Source organism: Bos javanicus, chromosome 18 (genome assembly GCF_032452875.1).
Source record: "Bos javanicus breed banteng chromosome 18, ARS-OSU_banteng_1.0, whole genome shotgun sequence".
Lineage (NCBI taxonomy): Eukaryota > Metazoa > Chordata > Mammalia > Artiodactyla > Bovidae > Bos > Bos javanicus.
In genome coordinates this window covers 16,246,838-16,271,303 of record NC_083885.1, presented here as the reverse complement: position 1 = coordinate 16,271,303, position 24,466 = coordinate 16,246,838, and the positions used below count along the sequence as shown (strand labels likewise).

The following is a 24,466-nucleotide window of genomic DNA, read 5'->3' as shown; positions in this document are numbered from 1 at the left end:
GGTCTTTTTATTTTTCGATTAGGTTTTTTTATTGTATGAACTGTTTGTACATTTTGGAGATTAAGCCCTAGTTTGTCACATCATTTGCAAATATTTTCTCCCATTATATAGGCTGTCTTTTTTTTTTCTTTAATGGCTTCTTTTGTTGTACAAAGGAAGTTTGATTAGGTCCCATTTATTTTTATTTCTATTGTCTTGGGAGATTGACTTTAGAAAACATTGGTACAATTTATGTCAGAGAATGTTTTTCCCTATGTTCTCTTCTAGGAGTTTTGTGGTGCCATGTCTTACGTTTAGCTCTTTAAGCCATTTTGAATTTACCTTTGTGCATGGTGTGAGGGTGTGTTCTAACTTCACTGATTTACACACAGGTGTCCAACTTTGCCAGCACCACTTGCTGAAGCGACTGTCTTTTCCCTATTTTATATTCTTGCCTCCTTTTTGAAGATGAATTGACTGTGGGTGTATGGGTTTATTTCTGGGTTCTCTATTCCATTGATCGGCTTGCCTGTTTTTGTATTAATATGATATTGTTTTGATTGTTGTAGCTTTGTATATTGTCTGAAGTCTGAAGGAGGTATGTGTTTTTTATTCCTAAGGATCACTCTAGAAATTCTGCATTTTTTATAGTTCCATATAAATTTTTGTATCATTTGTTCTAGTTCTATGAAAAATGTCATGGATAATTAGATAAGGAATAGCATTAAATCTGTAGATTGCTTTGGGCAGTATTGCCATTTTAACAATATTAGTTCTTCTAACCCAAGAGCATGGGATATCCTTCCATTTCTTTGAGTCCTCTTTTATCACCTTTATTAATGTTTTGTAGTTCTCAGTGTATAAAACTTTCATCTCCTTGGTCAGGTTTATTCCTAGGTATTTTATTTATTTATTTTTTGGGGAGGTGCAATTTTAAAAGGTTGCTTTCTTTTTTTTTTTTTTACATTTGCTGATATTTCATTGTTAGTATAAATGGATGCAGTTGATTCCTAAATGTTAATCTTGTATCCTGCTACTTGGCTGAATTCATTTATTAGACCTAGTAATTTTTGTGGAGTCCTTGTGTACATGTTAGTTACTCAGTCGTGTCTGACTCTTTGTGACCCCAAGGATTGTAGCTCACAGGCTCCTCTGTCCATGAAATTCTCCAGGCAAGAATATCGGAGTGGGTAGCCATTCCCTTCTCCAGGAGATTTTGTTGACCCAGGGATTGAACCTGGGTTTTCCACATTGTAAGTGGATTCTTTACCATCTGAGACACAAGGGAAGCCCTTTGAGTCCTTAGGGTTTTCTATATATAGTAACATGTCTGCATAGAGTGACAATTTTACCTCTTTTCTTCCAATTTGGATACCTTTTATTTCTTTTTTTTGTCTGATTGCTGTGGCTAGGATACATATTCAAATATTTGAGGAACAATCTCCAAATTGGCCATATACTAGGTTACTCTATATGCTCACACACTTGATTTTTTACAATTAGAACATATTTATGTGATATTTGTACAAAAATATGTTTTAAGAAATGAAAAGAAGCACTTATATGCAGTTGTGGCAGGTGTTTTAAACATATTACCTTGTTTGATCTTACATAAAACAATGAAAGTTGGAGGGAGGTTCAGCCCTCTGACCCCAGACTACTGAGATGATGAGCACAGGTCAGGACTTGCACTCAGTTCTGCCCGATCCCAGAGCCTGGTCACATACCTTACTGTGCTGCCTCACACAATGCTTGATGAAGAACATTCAAGATTACCAGAGCCTTACTTTCAACTTCTCCAAAGAGAACACTTATGATTTTAAGGACTAAAATTCAGATTTTGGTGGGAAACAGATGCAGAAGAATATTCTTAAAAGGACCAAATTTTTATCTGAGTGTGTCTTTTTGACATCTAGCTTTACTAAAAAATCATTTTACTCTTAAGGCTTATTCACTTTATAGGAATTTTTACAAGTATTGTGCATAGTGGGGAGTTTTATTTTTTGTTTTTAACATGATACAACTGTTTAAACTTCCTTGTGTTTGATTTTATCAGAGAACAGAGTTACTTCACTACTTCTCATGTGGGAGTCAAATAAACAACGGACTTTTTTTAGGCCACTAGTATTTATTTCTTCATATCACCAGATGTTTTCTCTATGACTTAGGGGAAGAAACACTTTCCTAAATACCCACCAGATCTGAGGCAGCACTTCACTCAGAGACACTGAGGACAACCTGAACAATTCTCTTTATGCAAATGGAAAGTATTTACTCACCCAATTCGTATTTTCAGCATGCCACTGAATAATTCTGGATTATTGGAGATGATCCAGCCAATATGGATGACCAGTTCTTGTTGAATTACTGCCTCCCTCTCATCATGGGTATTACACTTGTAATAGATGATGTTCTTAATCACTCCCGGAGACAAAGGATTAGAGATAACTTCTTCTTCATGCCCAAAGGCACCCAGAGTTACCTATAGGTGGCAGAATTTTATTGTAAAAATTTCCTAGCTACTAATAGATAAAGAAAAAAATTCAAGGCTCAGGATGACTGGCAGGCTGAAATTACTCTATGCAAGCTAGGGAATTAGGCAGAATAACTGCTCCTGCTATTTATTAAAATGGCCTTCAAAGCATGACTCCCATTGGAGTTCATGATGGTTCAGTCTCGTCTAAAATACAAGGGCAGGTTAGGGTCCCAGCTACGGGAATGAAGGTGAGTGGATAAAAGCAGGGAAGGAATATAAATAACTATTATGATAAAATTATTCTGAATGACTTTAGGACCAGAAACTCCTCAGAGAAAACAGTTTTACTTTAGTGAAAAGTCTATACAATTTAGTATTTGAGAGTATGTTCTTCACTTCTTTTACAGTTTCTCATGTGGAAGTTTTTGCTCTTTAACAATACTTTTTCAAAGGTAGGTACAAGGACATAGTTGTAGTGAAGACCCACTTTTCCTGGCACATAGTCAGGTACCCAGTGAGTGCTGAAATACTTTTGGATGTATCTCTGGCCTGTGGAGGGGAATAAATAAGGCTGCCCACAAGCCAGCGAAATGGGAAAGCACAGAGGAAATGGCAAAGAAAATTCAAAGCTAAAAGTGCTGCTGAGGCTGGGCAAGAGGAATAAATACTCTGCCCCCTCTCTCCTCTTGTCTTAGTACTCTGCCACCCAGAAGAGTCTGCATGCAGAAGAGTCTGCATCCCCTCCTTCCTCATTTCCTCTCTCTTCCTTGTACAGGGCACAATTATAAGAGGCAGGAAGAAGAAGAGGATATCAAAGAGTCCTTGTGTTTTCTGACATGAAAGGAGAAAGCAGAATAGAGGTCTTCTGCCCAAATTTTGTGATGGACTAAATTGCTAGTTTGCAACACAAGTGGTACCAACCAGTTAGTCCAAGTGCGATTACTTTTATTAAAATGTCAGCTTGTAAAGAAAAAAACAAACAGAAGCTAAGTACATCATTGCCTCTGGAAGCAATGATGACTAAACCACTATTTCATTCCAGAGAGCTTGAGGTCATCTGAAAGTGCAGAAGTAGAAGTGTAGAAGCAGTATTACTTCAGTTCTCAGGGTGGCATTTCATAAATGAGCAAATGCAAACTTGGAATGCTCCATTTTCATTTCCTCTTTTAAAAGGGTAAGATGCAGTCAGTGAATAAACTCCATACACTTGAAACAGGGCTCCAAACAACTCTGTAACTGACTATTTCCCTGGGAGATGTGCAGGTCTGGTGGACAATAGTCCAGTTACAGCCTCAGGACAGGTTCCAAGGTGCTAGGATTTTGATCTGGGGAATTGAGTCTCAGGATCATAGGCAGCAATCGCCCTCTAGATAGGGCACAGAATGGACATGACCAACTGTAACCACCTAACCCCTCTTCAACTGCCAGATGCCAGTGACCTCAGAGATCTCCAAAACCTTCTCATTCATTCATATGTCACAGAATTAACGATATTTTCAGATATACTACAGGGGCCTAAAATCCAAGGAAAAAATAGCTTCCCAAAGCCTGTTTAGTTTCTTTAAGAGGTGGCTCAGTCCAAGGCAAAAATATAGAACTCTGAGGCTGGATCTGAGGATTGCAATGAGAAAAGGCATCCAATAAGTTACTACCTGTGCCTTGGTCTATTTAGCTGATAAAGAAGGATGAAAATTCTTTTAGTAATTTGGAAAAAACAGAAAATAACATCTATGAAGAGACTGAAATTTTTTCTCAGGAATTTTTTTAGTACAATAATTTTTAGCTATTAAATATTACAGAATAGGATCATTTATTCTTTCAACATTTAAAACTTTGATTTCAAGATGAAATAATTTCAATTTTAATGAACTAAGAGCCCTGAGATATGAACAATGGGTTGATTCCATCAAAGAGGGTTAAAGTTTTTTGCATTATTAAAGCTTATTACATCCCTAGGTTAATTGTCAGGAAGACATGATAAAGCACACATATTCCCAAAGAAGAGATAGAAAGCACACAGCTTTTCACTCCAATCAAATGATGATTCAGCCAAGTAATCAGAGCTTACAGAAAAACAAAAACTGAGCAGCCATATCCCACTCCACATACCCACATGCACAGGCTCAATTCAGCCCACATTCACCAAGTGCCTCGACAAGGCCATGGTGGGCACAAAGGGGTGGTGCTGGACAAGACATGGGCCCTGGCTTCCAGGGCTTTGGTCTACCCTGTGAGAGACACACATTCAAATGAACCGGGATCCAGGGCAGATGGTGAAAAGTCTAACAGGCCTATTTTGAGAACCCAGAGGAGAAAGGGACTGCTAATGGTTTTCTGTGAGCAAGAGCTGGCAAGAGTTGGCCCTGGTGGGAGGGGAGAACCTGGAAGGAGAGGGGGCCCAGAGGGTTAAGAAGGTGGGGAGCCAGTGCATTTCTAATGGGGAGAAGAGTCCTGGTGAAGTAAAAGGAGAATGTGCCCTTCACTACTCCCTGTCATTGCCCCACCTATCCTAAGCCTATCTGCAGTGCTTTAGTAGGTGTCACACCATTTTCTTTGTCAGTATTTTCACTGATCTCGAGTTAACACAGGAGCTTAAAATTAAATCTCTAAGGTGCAGCACAGATATCCTATATCTGTGCTTCTTTAAGACTAGATTTTGCTTGGGGAAGGAGCCTTCTGTAGAAATGCCTGAGCCCTGTAAATGTGGTTGTGAGAGGCCTGCGATGCTGAGACTTGCCAGATTTAAAAGCCAGGGTCCTACCCAGAAATCTTTGTGACTGTGACCCAGAGTCTGAAAATCAGCTACTTACCTGTTTGCCCTGCACTAAAACATTAGTAATGGATGGGGCCAGGCTGTCCACTAGTTTACTTAAAAGACTTGCTGCATGGCGCACCACCGACCTGGGGGCAAAGAAGAGAGCACGCCAGAGGTTGACAAATCTAAATGATGAATGATTGGGCCCCTGAATGGGGGGAATTAAAAAATCTGTACAATTAGGTCCTCGCTTAATAATATGGATGAAACGCTGACCCCAAGACACTGGACCTAACAGCTGAAATCTTTCAGACTGTAGGACTATCCAGAATTAGGGAGGGAGAGCTTCACCCTCACCTCTGCCACCAGCATTATTCCTGCCATTAACAACTTAAAAAGAAAGAAAAGGAAGCCTAACTATCCCTTTGTTAGGGAGTGGTATTGGAGGAGGAATTGATTATTCTGATTTTGTATTTAAAAATTTATTATTAAGACTGTCACGGGTACATGACACTATTCCTATAACCGCTGTAAATCAAGTTTCCTTTGGTGCCTAGTAACCAAATCCCTGGATTAGGGAATTCACTTAGTACTCAATTTTAGGAAGTGATACAATGAGATACCAGTGTTTTTTGTTTTTTTTTTTCCTTGCCAGAATGTTGAAGGAAGTTAATTCACACTACTATTTTAACATTTCTGAAAACGTCTTAGACTGTAAGGAGAACAGATTTTTAAGCACAGCACATGCAATACATAAAACATTTCCCCCCATCAAAAGTAAAAATCCATGTGGAACTTTCAGATGGAGAAAATAAAATAAAAATGTAGGTTTAAAGGTGTTTCCTTGTATTTCAGGATATCCATGGAAGTTGACCTATAAAAAACACATTGCTTAATCTCAACATAGATGAACTAGTAGAAAATTCAGTCATATCTGATAAAGTTAGTGAAACAAACACTTCCTACTTTTAGAGAAGCTTTCACCCACACACTATAAGACCAAAAGACATATTTAACCCTGAGAACGCAAATAAGCCCACACGTTTCAAGCAGCTGGAGTTTCGACAATTTGTGCATGTTACCTGTTTCCCATGTACCAGAAAAGTAGTAATGTGTGGGGCTATAGAGGAAGAAAATTTCTGCGTAAATGCAGCCCCGTAGCGTACCGCCAACCTGGGTGTGTCAGTGGAAAGCCATAAAAGGGAAAATACAGTAAATAAAACTTCCAGGAGTTTGTTCTTTTAAACATAACAGTCAGGACTCTAAATGTTTGCTAATGATTTATCTAAAATACAAGTATTAAACATAAAGTAAAAGTAGGTTTGCTTAACCGAAGATTATAGACCAGCTTTGAAATTTACTGACTAAAAAGCAACATCTATTTGTTTGCATGCCTTACTGTGCTGAGAATTTACAGCAAAAATCTGAGACTTAACCACAGGGTTATTACATAATTTCTTCTTGACTGGAATAGTATATTTACTATAAATTAGAGTGGAAATACTGCTAAGAGATGTTTTGTCTAATCCTTTTATTTTAGAGATTAGAAAACTGAGGTTCATTGAAGTTAAGGGAGTTTCTTATGACATGACACTTTGAGATTTCTTTTTTCAAAATTAGATAATAATGGATGTTAGATTCTGCTAGTAAAACTGTTAGAATTGCTTCAAAAATGCAGAGGGCATGCATTTAGGCATACCTACCCCACTGTGAATGTAAACCATCTTAGCTCAACTTACCTAAATTTTCCTCAGTCTCTGGGAAGAGACTACCTCTGCAGAACATATCAGTTACTTTTTATGCAGTAACTACAATCATTAGGATTCATTAAACTTAAGCCATGAGAGAACTATCTTCTAAGTATATTATACTTTGCTTGTGTTTAAACGAAACACTGGTCTCTTCATGACCCTCTATAACGGAACGAGTTTTCAAAATACAAATTAGAACCTAAAGCACCTTGCTGGGACAGAGGAGGTGCAGGATAGGAAAAAGTCATTAGAACATCATGCCAGTGCATCCTCTCCAGGTTCTATTTCTACAGATGTCTTTACTCCCAGACATGCTTTTAATATCTTAGGAGAGCCAAGATAAAATGCAATGTAGGCAGATCCTTAGAAAGTAGGCACTCACAGTGCTGCAACCTTGGAACTTAAAAGGGGAAATTAGAATGACTAGCCACCTTTAACACTGGTCCATTATCTTTAGGATACTGAATATGATAACACAAGTAAAAAAACATAATGACAAGGACGCTAATACGAACCAAAGTTTTTTGCTGCCAGCTCTTCTATAGACTCTCTCAATGTGATCAGAAACAGTACCTAGACATCGGATAATAGAGTCTTTGTTGAAAAAAGCTTTAATTAAATGCATAACATTTATTCTCCTTAAAAAACCTGAAATAATTAAATATGTAACCCAAATATATAGTGTGAATGTCCCCAGCCCTTGTTATAACGTAGTTTGAGTATATGATTTTGATAAATATTTTATTTCTTGAAATTTATTGTTTTCTTAATATACAATCAATATATTTAACAAATAAAAATGTTATTTTAATTTACTACAGAAAATAAAAAAACAGAATATGGCAAATTGAACAAAATACTGTAGACTCTGAATATATATAACTTCTTCATTTATTTGTTCAAAAAAATGTGATGATTCTGTATATGATCAGAAACCAAACAAGGGTAAAGAACAGAATCTTTATCTTTTTACCCTGAACTTATTTTTACAGCTTTATAGCAAGTTGGATAAAATTATACTCAGATTCTGCAGATGCTTATGATTTTTAATATATAAAGTTTCACAGATTTAAAACATGTAAAGTCTTTTAAATATCTAAGTAACAGATGAATATTATTACCAAGCTTAAAAAATGGTTTGAAAAATAATTCTCTTGACATTTTCATTATAAACTATTTTATATAAATTGTTTTATTTTAAAGCACTACTAAAATACACGTGTACATGCTAAGTTTACCCTTCAGTCATGTCCGACTCTTTGCAACCCTATAGACTGTAGCCCAGCAGGCTCCTCTGTCCATGGGATTCTGCAGGCAAGGATACAGGAGTAGGTGGCCATGCCCTCCTCTAGGGGATCTTCCCGACCCAAGTGAACTGGCATCTCTTACGTCTCCTGCATTGGCAAGCGGGTTCTTTTAGCATGGCTGTCACCTGGGAAGCCTACTACTAAAAGAACCATTCTGAATTCTAAGTTCCTAATGAAATGTTTGCTTTTTAATGATCCCATTGTTTTAAAGTATAAATTCTGATCAACGTCCTCAATATAACTGGGATCCTTTTCACACTTGAGTTTCAAGATTAATTAGGAACAGGAAAGATTCTGTTTGAAATCTGCTTAGAGTTCTTCTTCTGTCTTTATTAAATTAAAAAATTAAGACTGTATAATACTCAAGAAAGTTGTCTCTTAGCTACAGTAATGTAAAAACTAAGTAGACCTTAGTTTCTTTATCTGAATTGTTTATCTGAATAAACAATTATGTTCAGTTCACTACCAGAACTATAAATCTTATTAATTACATTGTTGTTTAGAATATCAACTCAATTTCTAATTCTAACCAAATCAATATGCCTCACTGGACAGAGGACTTTCAGATGAGCCAAAAAGTTTGGGTAGTTAGATATTAAATACTTGAAATGTAGCCTACATTATTCTATATTATAAAATGCCAGAAGTAGACCAGGATGTAGAATTCAAAGATTCCTTAGTTGTAGATTTCAGGGATAACTGGGTTTCAGCCTTAATGCACAGTGGACACAAACACAGTTAAAAACAACTTATTTTCGTAAACAATCTTGACAGTGCGTTCTATTAAATGCCATGTTCCATTCCAAATGGCTGCTGCAGACCATGAAGGAGCTAATTCTTATGGCTATAATGATTCAGTATTGTTCTTAAAAACATACAGAAAATAAAAGTGGAAATAGAAACTGTCAATAAACAACTATGGAGTCATCAGAGGCTAACAGTCACAGGCAGAATCCAGGCTCCAACACCATTAAGATAATCAGACAGACAAACAAGCATTACTGCATGAAAGCAATTCAGGAGTTCATACATCAAACAGTCTATTCCATTCTAGGGGTACGAATGAACATTTTCCTTTTAAAAAACTTTTAACTTTTAAAAATTAAAGAAGAAAGGTATACTAGAGAAGAAAATAACTTGTAACAGTTTAGCGCATGTTCATTATGCATTTCTGATATATGTTCAAAAATAGAGAAGTCTTTTTATTTAAAATGTTCTCTTAGTTAGATACTCTTACCTTCCTTTGTGATGAAGTTGGGGCCTTCTCTTTTGAGCAGTATACCCAGTAGGATGGCTTGGCTAGCCAGACAACTACAGTCCTGAAAATATAAATCACTATGAGTAACTGGAATGAAATGGGTACAAAAATTACCACAGGGAGTAACTAATCATGAAACCTCATGATGCAAAGAGGAAATATTCTGCTATGCAATTGAGAAAAGATAAAATGTCATTGATATATTACCAGGCATAAGATGACATTATACAACTATTTATTTTAGCTACCTTGGAAACAGTGGGTAGACAAGCAGGCTTCCCGGGGTAGTAGAATTTAAAAATCAAATTTTCCAGGAAATAAGATAAGTAATGAATAGAAAATATGTTGTCTCTAAGCTAATTCAGGTGACACTGATGCTGTCACCCTCTGAAAGATTTGGCCAAGTCATTTATCTGCTCCTTTTTTGACTTTACTTGTTCATAAATGGGAGACCACGTTGTTACCGACCCATTGTGGAGAGGAGGATGAAAGAAGGGGACATGTGTAGGCTGCTTATTATATGTGTTATGTTTTATGCCTATTATATCATATTCATGCTTATATAGATTTATAGGTAGTAACGATCAATCACAAGAACTGATATCTGGCAGGCTATATATTTAGCCTACTCAAATTTGGATGGTCCAATAAAATGTCACTGTGCTTATAGCTCTACCATTAGAATTATATTTCCTTTGATAGGTACTATACTATACTATACATCCTCACCTGTCCTCCTCCAAAATGCAAATAACCTCAGGGAAGGGATAATACTAGGCTGCTAACCTAATATTCACATGGATGTAGTTAAAGGATTGCTTTCTTCAGTGACTGGAGAGACTCAGAGCAAACATGACCTAAACACTGAGACAGGAGAGAAGGCCCAGACTGGGAAAAGAAGAGAAAGGGCACTGAAAGAGAAACCTAGAGATCCCCAAAGCAACTATGGTTCTTTAATGGGCTATTTAATACTTTCATACACAAGACAACCCATTTTAAGCATCTTAAAGACATTCACGCTAATATTAGATCATGAGAACTACTTCTCATTACTGCCTCAGTTATAGACAGGCCATCTACTTCCAGGCTAGTTGCTACCTTCTCTGGGAGGACATAAAGCAATATGGTTTGCCCCTGGCAGTTCCTGCTCTGTCAACCTCACTCAGGGTCATGTGGGAATTGCATCTTCCTCACATTCAGTTTTTGAAGAATTTCATGGGTGAGTTTGTTTCTCCATTCAGTCATGGTAACGTCTGGCTTCTGTTCCTGTTCGGGAGCATTGGAGGTGCTGCTTTGTCGTTTGACTTTTGAATGTTTGGGAACTTCTAATTCCTCAAAACTCTTAAATTCTGGAAGCCTAGAATTTAAAAGAAAAAGTTTCATATTTCCTGCATTCCTAATGGAATCTCAAGAAACACAATAAATAACCTAAAGGAACTTACTCTTCTATTTCACTGATTCGTAAGAAGTCAAGTTGTTCAACCACAGCTCCAGATATTAGTGTCTGAAATGCAATTGAGAAAAGATTCACAACTCTTAAATTTATCAAGCAATAACGTTATGATTTATGCACATACTATTCTGTAAGTATACAATACTTGAAAATCAGACAGATTTTCACATACAACAAGCCCCCTGAAACAGAACATAAACATCCAGCTACAAGTTCATGAGTTATAATAAATAGCAGAATCAGATGAACTGTTTCTTCTTTCTATCCTCTTATTTATAAGTTCAATTAAAAACTCAGAACTTATTAAAGTGCTAAAAGACAAAAATTTGATGCTTAAAAAAAACATGAAATATTAAAACTGTATTCAGAAAATATAATGTGAAATTACTCTTTAGATTTGGCTACCATAATATATTTCAAGGCTATCCAAGGATAAGATACTGCCAAATCTCCATTTTTCAGGATCATGAAGTTATTCATTATCTAGGCCAGTGCTTCTCTGTATTCTGGCAAGCAATATTTGGTCATTTTATATCCCATTGTGTGTGTGTTAGTTGCTCAGTCATGTCCGACTCTTTGTGACCCCATGAACTATAGCCCGCCAGGCTTCTCTGTCCATGGGATTCTCCAGGCAAGAATACTGGAGTGGGTTGCCATGCCCTCCTCCAGGGGATCTTCCCGACCCAGGGATCGAACCCAGGCCCCCTGCATTGTAGACAGATTCTTTACCGTTTGAGCTACCAGAGAACCCCTTGAGCAAACTAAATGAGGCCAAACTTGAACATAATAGTTGCTTGTCAGTGGTTCATGTATAAATGAATGATAACCCACAATGATTTTTACCACTAAGTGTCACTTCTAAATATCTGATGAATTGTCAGATAAAAGTGAGAAATATACTCAAAAGGAAACAAGCCATAAATTGTTACTTTAAAAATAAGGTAATTCTTTAATCAAAACTGTGTTACATATATTACTTTTTCTATTTTCTCCTGTTCATTTCAAATGTGAAGCCACAGGATTTAGGGAATGTTACTCTTGTTGGTTAACCACCAGAGATGTGCTGCCTTCTCTTCTAGTGAAAATTCATAAAGTAGATGATCAACAAATATCCACTACAAATAGCAGAAGGAACATGTTACCAATCATACTAAAGCCTCCTTGCAGAGTCTGAATGAGACAGGCCAATATGCAACTAATTTGCACATTTTTATGTGGCCCAGCCACAGTCTGTGCCTGGGCAGAGGGCAGTGCCAAGCAAAACTGAAGTCTACAGAGTGGTATTTCCTAAGATGCAGACTTACCCCTAAACATCTTGCTCTACAGTTAACTAATTTATTAGACAAATATTTACTGAACACATATATGCCAAGCACTATGCTAGGTATTAAGGATGTAGCATGAACAAAATGCACATAATACACATTAATTCAGCCCATAAAGTAAATGCTACTCTGAATTAACAGATAAGTTGTAGATTTCATTAATAATCTACAGAGTTTTTGATTTAAAAAATTTAGTTGGTTGCAGAGGCTCCTAAATTATTTTTAAAATTGAATTACATTTGTAAAATATTATATGTTATAGATGTACAATGCAGTGATTCATAATTTTTAAAGGTTATACTCCATGTGTAGGTATTATAAAATCTTGGCTAGTTTTATAAAAAAACTATTGCAATTATTTTGCTAGGCATTAATACTTTAGTTCTGATAGTAATTAAATAAATTAATATTGACAAATATGTGTCAAATGCAATACAGTATTCAAAAAGGTATCCTGTCAGTGATATTCAATTATATCCCCCAAGGCCCTCTCCAACTGAACATACCACCAAAGACTGTTCTCCATCCCATTATTCTGAATCCCTATCTTGCCTTATCTTTGGTTTTGCTCTCCTACTAAAATAAGTCTCATGAGATCAGGAACTCTGTATATTTTTTTTTCACCATTATATCTCCACTGCTTAGAGAGGGCACTCAGTATTTGTTGAATCAAGGAACCAATATTTACATATTTCTTACAGAGAGAACAGTAGTGAGCAGAATACTCTGGGAATGCAGAGATGAGTAAAGCCTGGACTAATAAGAGTTTTCAATCCACACAGGGAAGCAGGCTTAAGAAACTAGTTCTACCTAAAATAAGAGCTATAGCAAAGCTCAAGGAAAATGCCACAGAAACACACTGGAAGGAGAAATTAATTCCAGACTTGGAGACTTCACTAAAGAGGTGAGATTAAGTTATAAAATTAAAGTGTATGACTTAGAAAGAAAAAAGAAAAAAAGCAGTTCTAGAATAGAGTAATAGCATGAACAGGGAAAAAAATAAATCACATTAAAGATTTGGAAAGTACTCAGTACTCTTGGAGTGGAAAGCAGGACTGAGAATTAGCTGCATGGAGACATGTCCTGGGTGATGAAGCTAGGAAGTGATGCTGAGGCCCAGTGATGAGAGAGACTATAGATCATGGGCTGAAGACATTTGAAAGAGCCTTAAATAAAGGCCCAGAGAAGTACACAGGTGCCATTTCCATTTCCTATACTAAAGAGAAGACAAAGGCTGGTTCGAGGGTGTGAGGGGTTGTTTAATGGGTATAGTGTTTCAGTTTTACAAGATGAAAAGAGCCTTATTCTCTGGTTAAGACTGTACTCAATGGTTTAGTGCATAGCAGAGAGCAGAAGATATAAAGATTAAATAATAGTTTAAGTAAAAGACTCATAAATGAATTGATTAAAAATTGGAAAGCTGTCATTTATGTCCAAGATGTAGATACGAACAAAGGCTTCACTGCTTAGTGATGAGAAGCTGTTATCCATTGCTCTGACTTTCAAAGTGCAGTGTTGCACAAACTCACGGTCTAGCATCTGTGCTGTTAGGATTGAGCCACTTGTGTTGCCTATGTGAAAATAATCTGTACTGTTGTAAGTATCCTATACAATCTGATAATGTACCATTTCATTGTCTTCTGAATCTGCATTGGTAGAAAGCAACAACTGAGAGATGTTTCTGATACTATACAGAACAGTGTAACACCCTGGCTCCTTAACCCAACCCTGCTCTCAGGACATGGAAGCAAAATGTACATCCTTCAAGCAGAAGGCTAGATGTTTATTTTCTGGGAACCTGAAAAACCCAGAAGAAAAAAACACCCAGATATTGGCACCTGGGGTTTTCCCCAGCAAAACTGGTCCTTGCCACTAGCCCACCTTATAAGTAAATTCACCATGACAATGATCCTTGTTCCCAAACACACAGCTTCCAATAAACTTTTTATTCTCTCACTCTTAAAAATAAAGGGACATTTGGCAAAACTAATACAATTTTGTAAAGTTTAAAAATAAAATTGTAGTTGAAAAAAAAAATAAAAAAAAATAAAGGGATAGCTGACAAATGACTCCAACATGAAAGACTGAGCCCCCTGAAAACAGAGAAAAGAAACCTGAAAGAGATAATGTACAAAAGAAAGATTTCCAAAGCTATCCTGTTAATATTCTTAGAAGGATAAGACAAAATATAATATTCAGGAAAAAAGGACAACATACTATAAAAGAGAAAATTAAAAACAAGATAGCTAAAACACAAACATCAGCAGAGGAGCTACATGCTAAATATCAAGGAAATTGCCCCAGAAAGCATTACATACAAAACGACAAAACAAAAAATAAGGGGAAAAGATAAAAACTTAGATAAAAATCAATTGAGTATACAAAACACAAGCAATGGTGAATGAGAATGTAAACATGCCATTTACCAGGTTACTTACATAGGTCCCTCTTTATAAATTTTCCTCTTTCTTACTCAATACTGTGCACCTACCACATAAAAGACTATGAAATGATCACAACTTTTTAATGGAAATAAGAAATTTAAGCCCATAATGGACTATAATTTGGATAGTTTATGTTAATGGTCATAAAAGGATATTAAAAAAGAAAAGTATCCTCTCTGGTCTGAGTGATTCTGCAGAACTCGCCTTTAATGTTTGGTAAGACTTCAAAGCCCAGTGATGTTGAAAGAAAGGAGGCTACTCCAGGCAGAGGAAATGGAGTGAGCAGAAAGGGGCAGAACCTCAAAAAGCTGAGAACACAGTAATTAAGCTGTATTGGCTGAAGCAGAAAGAATGTTTAGCAGGAGATAATTGTAGGCAGAGAGTCTGCTATGGCTAATAGGGAACCACAAAAGGATTCTGTTATTTAGGAGCTGTGAAAATAAAGCTGTAAAATCTGAATGGAACAAGCATTATCTCCAGGTTGGATGTCACTGTAGGGTAGGGAAAAGAGCACTGGACCATGGAGTCAAAGAACCTGAGATTATACAGGTCACTTCACCACTCTGGCCTCCAGCTTCCTCAGATGCAAAAGTAAGGTAAGAGATGACCTTTTAAAGTCTAAAATTCTGATGGGAAACCAGTGCAATTGCTCAAGCATCAGATGGGAAGGATCAGATAAACAGGGTGGTGACAACGTGAATAGGAAGGTAGACAGAGAATAAAACATTCAGACAAAAACCTTACAAAGAATATAATTAAGAAACATAGTTGATTCTATGGATTAATTGTGCTGGAAAAAGAAACACTGAAATTCAGAAGACTACCTGTAGACGATCAACATGAACTTTGACTCCTCCAATCATTCCTTTCTTAAACGCTGCCAGCATATCTAATATGGGATTGAATCGGCTACCTCTGAAAAATATAAACAGATAAAATGTGCATATTAACAACAGAATGAGAAATTAATAATCTAGTACTAAGTGCCCTTTATATATGCAAACCACTCTGTTACATGCTGAGATGGATATAAAAGTGTAAGGAGGCCCTGCTTCCAAAGGGTTCACAGTAACAATGGCAGCGAGATGCATGCACCTCACTTCTTTCATCAGCCTACCTTATATTGTCTTCCCGGATGAGAACAAGGAAAAGTGGACGTCCATGCATTTTCCAGTATTGCTTAATAAACTGGAGTGCATTCTGTTAAAACAAAGAATGAGGTAGGATGTAATGGCACAGTATCTGAGTTGATCAGGATGCTTAACCATTAGTGGCAAAGAGCCAACAAAACTCTTACATATCCAGATAATATCACAATCAAACTCTGGATAAGATAGACTACTTAGGGGTAGAAACGTTCTAATAACACTCAGGTTAAGCTAGAAATCATTTTGACTTTAAACTTTGTTCTTAAAAATAATCAGATCACCAGATCACACATGTCTTAAGGTTGCCTTGTTTGCTTTTTTTTTTTTTTTGAGGCCTAACAAATACAGTTCAAGAGTAGTCTCAGGGAACGAAAATCAACCCAAGGTTATCATCCAGAAGATTAATTCTCACTCCATAATTTATATTACAGTAGGTAGAAGAGATTGGGCTGAATCTATATATACCATCAGAAACATGGAGAGTTCTTTATTTGATTCAATTTCTATAAGCATCATTATCACATCAAACACACACATAACATTTCACTATGTACCAGGCACTATTCTGAGGGCTCTGCATGTATTAACTCCTAATCCTCAGGACAGTCCTGTTCAGTTACATAGATGAGAAAACAGGAACACAGAGAAGTTAACTAATTTGTCCAAGATCACACAGCTGGTAAACAGTGGAGTCAAGATTTTAACAAGTAAATCTGGCTCCAGACTTCATGCTCTAGGCCATGACTCTAAGCTTCTCTACTCTGCAAATGGAAAAGGGAATGAAGGAGATTTTAACTGACTGGGTATTATGAGTTAGATGAGGTTTTATTTGAAATTCTTCATAAATAAAATCATTTTGCTAACTCAACTTTGTTCAAAAAGAGATAAATTTACTGTTATATGAACCTGGTTTCCAAAACAGTTTCCCCTCTGCTTTTACAATATATATATATATAATCCTTTTATTCCATTTGTAGAAGGTAGAGCAAATAAAGTCATACAACTTTATATAAAACAGAATACATCTATTATTCTAAGGCTGCAAGTAGTTTACCTCCCCAAAACTATGCAGATGTTGTTTAACTTTCATATTTGATACTGTGTTAATCCAGTAGCATAGGCCCAGGAGCACTTCATTTAACATATGATAGAATCAGTAGAAACAAAACCATCCCCTTCAATTAAAAGGCTACCTTTATGTCATCTATCAGCAGCAAAACATCTTGAGACATGTAGAAATCACTAAGGTCAAAGATGATAGGGTAACAAACCACAGTCTTTCCTAGAATGCGATAAATCTGTAAGCAATAGTAAAAAAAAGTCATATATCCACACACACATATATACGAAACAGACGAAAGGCAAAGGTACAATACTACAGTCTTAAAAATTAAAACTGATGTTTATTCTGAATAAGCAAATAATCTTATAAAATCTATATAATATCAAGAAATTTTAGTTTCTTAATTGAATCAGTATGCTGATAAAGTAGTTCACCTCTATTGTAATGGAAAAAATCTGAGTAAATACTACTACAATCAGATATCTTACTATGCTTAGAAGTAACAGTGAGATGGTATTTATTTTTAGAAGAGTTCATGATAGCATACAAAACTAATTATTTACTTGTAGAAAATAATAATTGAGATAATTAGCACAAGTATGATGAAACGTGCAAATGGATGCACAACAGGTCAAACATCATTCTAGTCTGTGGTATTACAATCTGAAGACTGCTCTATAAGGAAATTTCATGAGCACCTTTGATGTACCAAGGCAGCCAATAGGTCTATCTGGCCTTCCGCAGAGTCCTAATTTTTCATTGACACCCAGATGGAAATAAGCCTGTAAGACACAAATATGTAAATCAGAGCCAGACAAATATTAATGCTTTTCGTTTTTTTTGCCCCACCTCAACTACTGCCCTGCTAATTTCTGATTTTTCCAAAGAGGCCAGGGAAAACTTTATTCAACGGACTTGCAGGAAAACAAGACAGCCAATGACATCAACTTAGATTCTGGGGCACTGGGAGATTTGAGAGTGAAACTTTTGAGATCCATTTAGCAATATTCTAAAATTCAGCACTGTTCTTATATTATCATGTCATAAATTTACAACTTGCATGGCTCTACCTGATTCACACAAGAACACAGAGAGACAGATGCTTCCTATGTGATAAAACTTTTCACTATTTAAAATTTAAAAAATCAGGGCCACATAACTTCTACTAGATTTCCACCTTCAATTATTTCCTACCAACAAGAAAATATCTTTATTGCTTTTTCTGATTATATGAATTTTATGAAAAATTTAATTCATATCCTACAAGGGAATGATCCTGTTACTCTCTCAATCCCTTAGGCAACAACTCTTTTACTTTGGCATGTGTTAAAAGGAGTGTAATTTATTGTTTGATCCCTAAGAAACACTGGAAGTATAAAATATGGTTACAAATTTTTAACAGTACATAGATAAATATATATCCAAATCATACACACACACACACGCACACACATGCATATATTTACATAAATGGGTTCATATACTATATAATCTGGTATTCCAGTTTTTTAAAATTAGTATTGTTCTTTTCTACAAAGTAAAAACAGACCTAGAATGAACTAGATGTTAATCAGTGCCAGAGGATGAGTGCTTAATCCAATTAAGAGGTCTCCTTACCATATTTAAAACTAACATGGATTCACCTGATGAAGGTAGCTCCCAATTTTTTGTTATTTCAAAACCAATTCAGTAACCACCTTTTGTCAGTGTAGTATTACTTCTGCAGGATAATTTCCCAGACTTGATAGAGTCAAAGAGAATATACATTCTCTTTCAAACATAATGCCAGGTTGGTCACCCTCCAGAAATAATGGACCAATTACATGTACATTAACAGTGCACAGGCCATTTTTGTCGCTCTCTTGGGTCACAATGATATTTCATTTTAAACAACTGTATTCAAATATTTTGTGGTTGACCATTTTCCTATATATTTAATAGCTATTTGTATGTTCTATACATTTTTTCCTTTTATCAAATATTTTACTCGATTTGCTCATCTTCAATGTTGTTATGAAATGTGAGAATGACAGCATATTAATTCAAACATCATTTCAGCATGTGGTATTTCAATCTAAACAATTTTCTGCTAGGAAATTTCACAAGCACCTTTGATGTGCTGCTTGTTTATGCCACCTACAACTAAATTTATTTAAATGTGTCAATCACTTCCTTAATGGCTTTTTGGCACTGGTGTTACTCTAAGATTGGACTTTCCCTTCCAACAGTTATAAAATGTTCTAATTTTTCTTTTAGTAATTTTATATTTAATCACTAAAAATATTTAAATCTTTAACCTGTCTGGAATTTATTTTTGTACCTGAAGAGAGGCAGAAATCTAACCTAAATTTTTTTAAATGTAAAATAAAACCAACTGTCTTTACACAATCTACTGACTATGATTTGAACTGATTTCAAGTATCAATCTCAACATACACAAAATTAACACCATCACCAGAGCTCTCTGTTCATTTTGTCATGATGCACACATGTATGTCAGAATTAGGTCTGTCTCTCTCCTTCTGCACTGACTATACCTAGAGAATAGCACCCCCTGAGTTGGCACTGTGCCTGGCATACAACTGGTGCTCAAAAAATACTTGGTGGATGAATGAGAAAGCAAGTTAACGTCCTCTGGAGCCACATGTACTGTGCATATTAATTCTGGAATAGTAGTGGTTTTAGACAAAGCCAACTAGACAGAAAAAGTTCTCTATAAAGCATTTTATTGTATAGGCTGCACTGAAACTGCCAGGCACAGCACGAGATGGAGATATCCTTCCTTTGTATTTACCTAGGTAGAAAGGAAATCTTTAAATACTACTCAATTACATTAAAAGCAGCTTCCTTAACTTCCTGAGCCACAGAAGGTCTATGACAATTAGGTAATCAGATGCAGAATGCTCTCTGTATTACAGGACGCAGATAATACTGTTCCTATGTTATATACATTCACACCATTTAATGTGCGGAAACATACAGTAGGGACAAAACCACCCAGAAACCCAGAAATACTTCATTCTCTTGGGTTGGCCAAAACTTTCGTTCAATTTTTCTGTAAGATGACTCTAGTAGCACTTAGTTGTCTAACTTCATTCAAAACAACTGCTGGATTATATTGTGACAGCTGTCATATCAGTGTGCATAAAAAAAAACAACTTAGCAAATTGGTCAATTTTTGTGTAGCCATTTTAATACTGAGGATGGAAGGGGAAAAAAAGGCAACATTTTCAGCCATTATGCTTTATTATTGCAGGAAAAGTAAAAACACAACCGAAATGCAAGAAAATGTTTGTGCAGTGTATAGAGAAGGTGCTGTGATTGATTGAACGTGTCAAAAGTGGTTTCTGAAGTTTCATGGTAGAGATTTTCACTGGCTGATACTCCACGGGTGGGTAGACCAGTTGAAGTTGATTGCAATCAAACTGAGACATCAACTGAAAACAGTGTTATACCACACAAGAGACAGCCAACATACTCAAAATATCTAAATCAAACACTGAAAATCATTAGCACCAGCTTGGTTATGTTAATCATTTTGACATTTGGGTTCCATGTAAGTTAAGCAAAAGAAAAATCTTCTTGATCGTATTTCCACATGTGATTCTTTACTTAAATGTAACAAAAATGTTCTGTTTTTAAAACAAATTGTGACAGGCAATGAAAAGTGGATATAACTGTACAATAATGTGGAAGGGAATAGACTGTGGGGCAAGAAAAATAAAACCACCACCAACCACACCAAAGGCCAGCCTTCATCCAAAGAAGGTTACACTGTGTATGTGGTGGGATTGGAAGGGAGTCCTCTATATGAGCTCCTTCAGGAAAACAAAATGATTAATTTCAATAAATACTGATCCCAGTAAGACAAACTGAAAGCAGCACTCGACAAAAAGCGTCCAGAATTAGTCAATAGAAAATGCATAATCTCTCATAGGATAATGGAAGACTGCATGCTTTTTTGATGACCAGGTAAAAACTGCTACAACTTGGCTGTGAAGTTATGATTTGCTGTATTTGTGACATTGCACCTTCAGATTTCCATTTATTTTTGTCTTTAAAAATTCTGTTAATGGAAATAATTTCAATTCCCTGGAAGACTGTGAAAGGTGCCTGGAAAAGTTCTCTGCTCAAAAAGATAAAAAGTTCTGGGAAGACAGAATTATGAAGTTGCCTGAAAAATGGCAGAGGGTAGTAGAACAAAATGGTGGCTACGTTGTTCAATCAAGTTCTTGGTGAAAATGAAAAAATGTGTCTTCTGTTTTTACTTAAAAATTCAAAGGAACTTTTTGGCCAACCCAATAAGTCTTCACTTTGTAACAGAATGCTTGCTACCACATCTGTGATTCCTCAGCACCTTGGACTAACATTTATCATAGTACAATCAAAGTGGATTGTCATTAACAATTTTTTTTCTGTCATCTCACGAGATTCAGAATTCACTGACTGAGAACACAGGCAGGGTCATTTTGTCTACGTGCCCCATATAGTGCTCTGCGTAGAGCAGGTATTGCTGATGAAGGAATAAAACGCCACAATCGTGTCATCTAGAGCCATGTTGGTCTTTTAAATCTTGACTGCATGTTGTCTGGTAGAGTATAGACTCTAACGGAAAGAGTTGTTGATATAAGTTTGGCCTGAAAAAACAGATTCAGGTTAATTTGCTTTGAAGGCATGTTTATCAAAGAATAATAACCTTTGTTACCATTCTCTGGAGCTTTCAGTGAGAGACCTTAAAAGTGTATCAGTAAATACAGCCTGTACCTGAATGATAAGTGCACAGTGTAACAGCCTTGGATTTTCAGACCTTCCATGCTGCCTCCTCTCCTTACCTAGGGGATCCTTACTTTCCTCTTGGACTCTTTTTGCCTCTTCTACCACGAAACCCAGCTTTCCACCATTTACTTCTTAGTGTGATTTTAAAGTGTTAACCTCTTCTAGGGTTCCTAGCATTTTCAGCCGTTATCTCTTTAATTACGGCAGAAAAATTCTAAATTTGTTAAGGACTTTTGAAGAGCTGGTGCTCTGGGTTACCTCTGGTTTTGTGGCCAGTGGGTAAGGTCCAGTCTGATTAGCAACAACAGTGGGGCCTTGCATTTTCCCTGCAATGTGCACCTCACTTCTCGAAACTTTTATTCTTTTTGTAAAGTCAAGGCTTTAATCAAAAACATTTATATCAACTTTATTGACTTCACTTTGATCACCTGAACAAACCAAACACTTCCACCAAACACTGTGGAAATTTTCCTGTATTGCTTTTAACAATTACCAAATAAAAACAGTCGTTTATTAAATAATTAGTGGAGATCAACAATTTCCTGTCCCTAATGAGGAGGAATATTTCTAAACTCAGGCACTTGTGGATACATCTGTAGAGCAGTGCATGCAGAAGGCCTCAAAGTCACCACTTTTAATTCAATCCAGTAGGTATGTAACTGTATCAAAGATAAATTCAGTTGTCACTTTACAATTATATTGAGAACCAGCAAACCAAAGAAGATAGGAATCACTTCAAAGAGTAAGGCAAGAGAAAAAGGGCAGTAGTTATTACCAACAATATTTAGGTGAGAACATTTCTTTAATAGTTAAAGGGAAAATCAATCAAATGTGAAGGTTAATTTGATACACCACTACTAATATTAAGGTTAATTTGTTATTTAATTGGTCAGTCCAGGTTAGTAACAACACTTTAGCAAGGAGTGGAATTAACAAGACCTACGAATATAATGCACACACACAATGCAGTTGCTTTTTAGTAACAATGTTTGATAAAGTGGGTTTCTCAGCTTAATCAAAGACTTTTGCATCAATGACCTTATTTTAGAATTGGATTTTAGCTATGCTTCTTAACTATAAGTAATCATCATGCTCTAGTACCTCTACAAAGGAGACAGTAAAGAAACAGCATCACTTACTTTCACCAGCTCCTGCTGGGCCCAGATCTGAATGGGTTCCACCTGTTGAGGAGTTTGAGTCTGAATACCATATGTGTTGAGGAAAACTTGAAGGCTAGAAAACAAAAGGAAAAAAAGATATTGCATTTATTAAAAACAATGATGAAGGGGGAGGAGAAAAGGTGAGAGACTGTGCTAGCTGGGAATGTCTTATCATGTGTTAAATACCAGCAATATGTCATCTGCACTGAAATCCACAGGCCCTCTTTGTGGGGGCGGCGGGGGAGGTTCTTCACAGAGCATCAGATGTGAGCTCTGGTGGCTGGCAGTGAGGTCAGTACTAACTTGGGGGGTGATCCCCATAATCTGTTTGCATTAATTTCTCAAAACTATATGCTGGGCAACACTGGCACAGGTCACAGACTTTAATATTTGCACCATCTAAAACAAAATTGTTTTTAAACATGAAAATGTTGTTCTGACACTTAAAGTGACATTAGTGACATCCTAGAAACCCTGTCAAGGGGTCTATGAAACTAATTTCTACCACCATACACAATATTATAAGCCTAAAGCAATCAACCCCCTTCCCTCTCTGTCAAAAGAACATACCACCCATCTGGATTTCATACCGTTGGCTTTCTGCTATGAGTGCTACATAAACAACCAAATCATTTTCCAGTGGACCCTGTAATACAGAATAAGAGAGGGGAACATTTTAAAAGATCTGATCGTCACTGACAATAAGGAGAACCAAGGACAACATTAGCCACCTCTAAGCAGTTCATTAAAATGACAGACACCAGCTGGCTCTAAGCAGTCTCCTCTCCTTCCTTCCTCTCCATTTGCCTACTAATCAATTTGATGGTGTAGACAGAGTAATGGAATACCAAGGAATGGAAAGCCATAAATCTCACCACTGCCAGAGGGCCAGAGGGGCTAGACTTTCAGGGCTATTTTGAATGATGCATAAGAGTAGTTTAGGGACTGAGAGTCATTTTCCATCATTTAACTATGACGGGAAGAGTAGGAACTAAAAATAAAAACCCAACTTACATATTCTCTAAAAAAAGTGACTGTGAGTTAAAATTGCTCATTCGACATCTTCACCGCAAAAAGCTTTCCCTTTTTTTATTAGCCAATTTTCCTTGGGCACCTTATACATCAAAATAGCTTTATTCTAATATACAGCTTCTACAGTAGAGAATGAACTACCCAGTTGACTATATAATTAACACTGTGTTTGTTAAATACAAGCTGTTGGGCTTAATAGTTCTAATCAAACATAGTGCTGGACATTTATTATTCTTTTTTGTGTGGAAAAGATTCACTGTAGCATATATTATGCATTGTTAAAATGAACCCAATTTTAAACTTGTATATAATTAACATTAAGAAGCACCAATAAACTACAGTATTAGGCTCTGAAAATACTGATCAAACATAATTTCTTTATAGTAATGAATCCAACATTCCCAATAGTATGCTGTAAAATGTTTGATTTACCATCAGTCAGCTTCTCTCTATGGTATTCAATATGCCACTAGAATTTACGTGTGACAGAACGCAAGAAACACCAGAATACATATATCAGCAGTAAATAACATACAGTA

The 24,466-nt window shown here is 36.3% G+C and overlaps 1 protein-coding gene across 3 annotated transcripts in view; it reads right to left on the bottom strand.

Moving 5' to 3' along the window:
- PHKB (phosphorylase kinase regulatory subunit beta) overlaps positions 1 to 24,466 on the bottom strand; it is a 229,590-nt gene that overhangs the window by 29,273 nt on the left and 175,851 nt on the right. For 2 of the 3 annotated variants that reach the window (XM_061385924.1, XM_061385925.1), the window contains 12 exons: positions 23,486 to 23,541; positions 22,875 to 22,968; positions 17,658 to 17,741; positions 17,090 to 17,194; positions 15,866 to 15,948; positions 15,573 to 15,663; positions 10,969 to 11,030; positions 10,721 to 10,883; positions 9,506 to 9,587; positions 7,477 to 7,534; positions 6,293 to 6,383; positions 2,259 to 2,461 (listed from right to left, as the gene is read on the bottom strand). In XM_061385924.1, the coding sequence (XP_061241908.1) occupies positions 2,259 to 2,461; positions 6,293 to 6,383; positions 7,477 to 7,534; positions 9,506 to 9,587; positions 10,721 to 10,883; positions 10,969 to 11,030; positions 15,573 to 15,663; positions 15,866 to 15,948; positions 17,090 to 17,194; positions 17,658 to 17,741; positions 22,875 to 22,968; positions 23,486 to 23,541 (1,172 nt within the window). Of the gene's footprint in view, positions 1 to 2,258; positions 2,462 to 5,265; positions 5,357 to 6,292; positions 6,384 to 7,476; positions 7,535 to 9,505; positions 9,588 to 10,720; positions 10,884 to 10,968; positions 11,031 to 15,572; positions 15,664 to 15,865; positions 15,949 to 17,089; positions 17,195 to 17,657; positions 17,742 to 22,874; positions 22,969 to 23,485; positions 23,542 to 24,466 lie in introns of all 3 variants that reach the window. The other variant, XM_061385923.1, reaches the window with a different exon arrangement.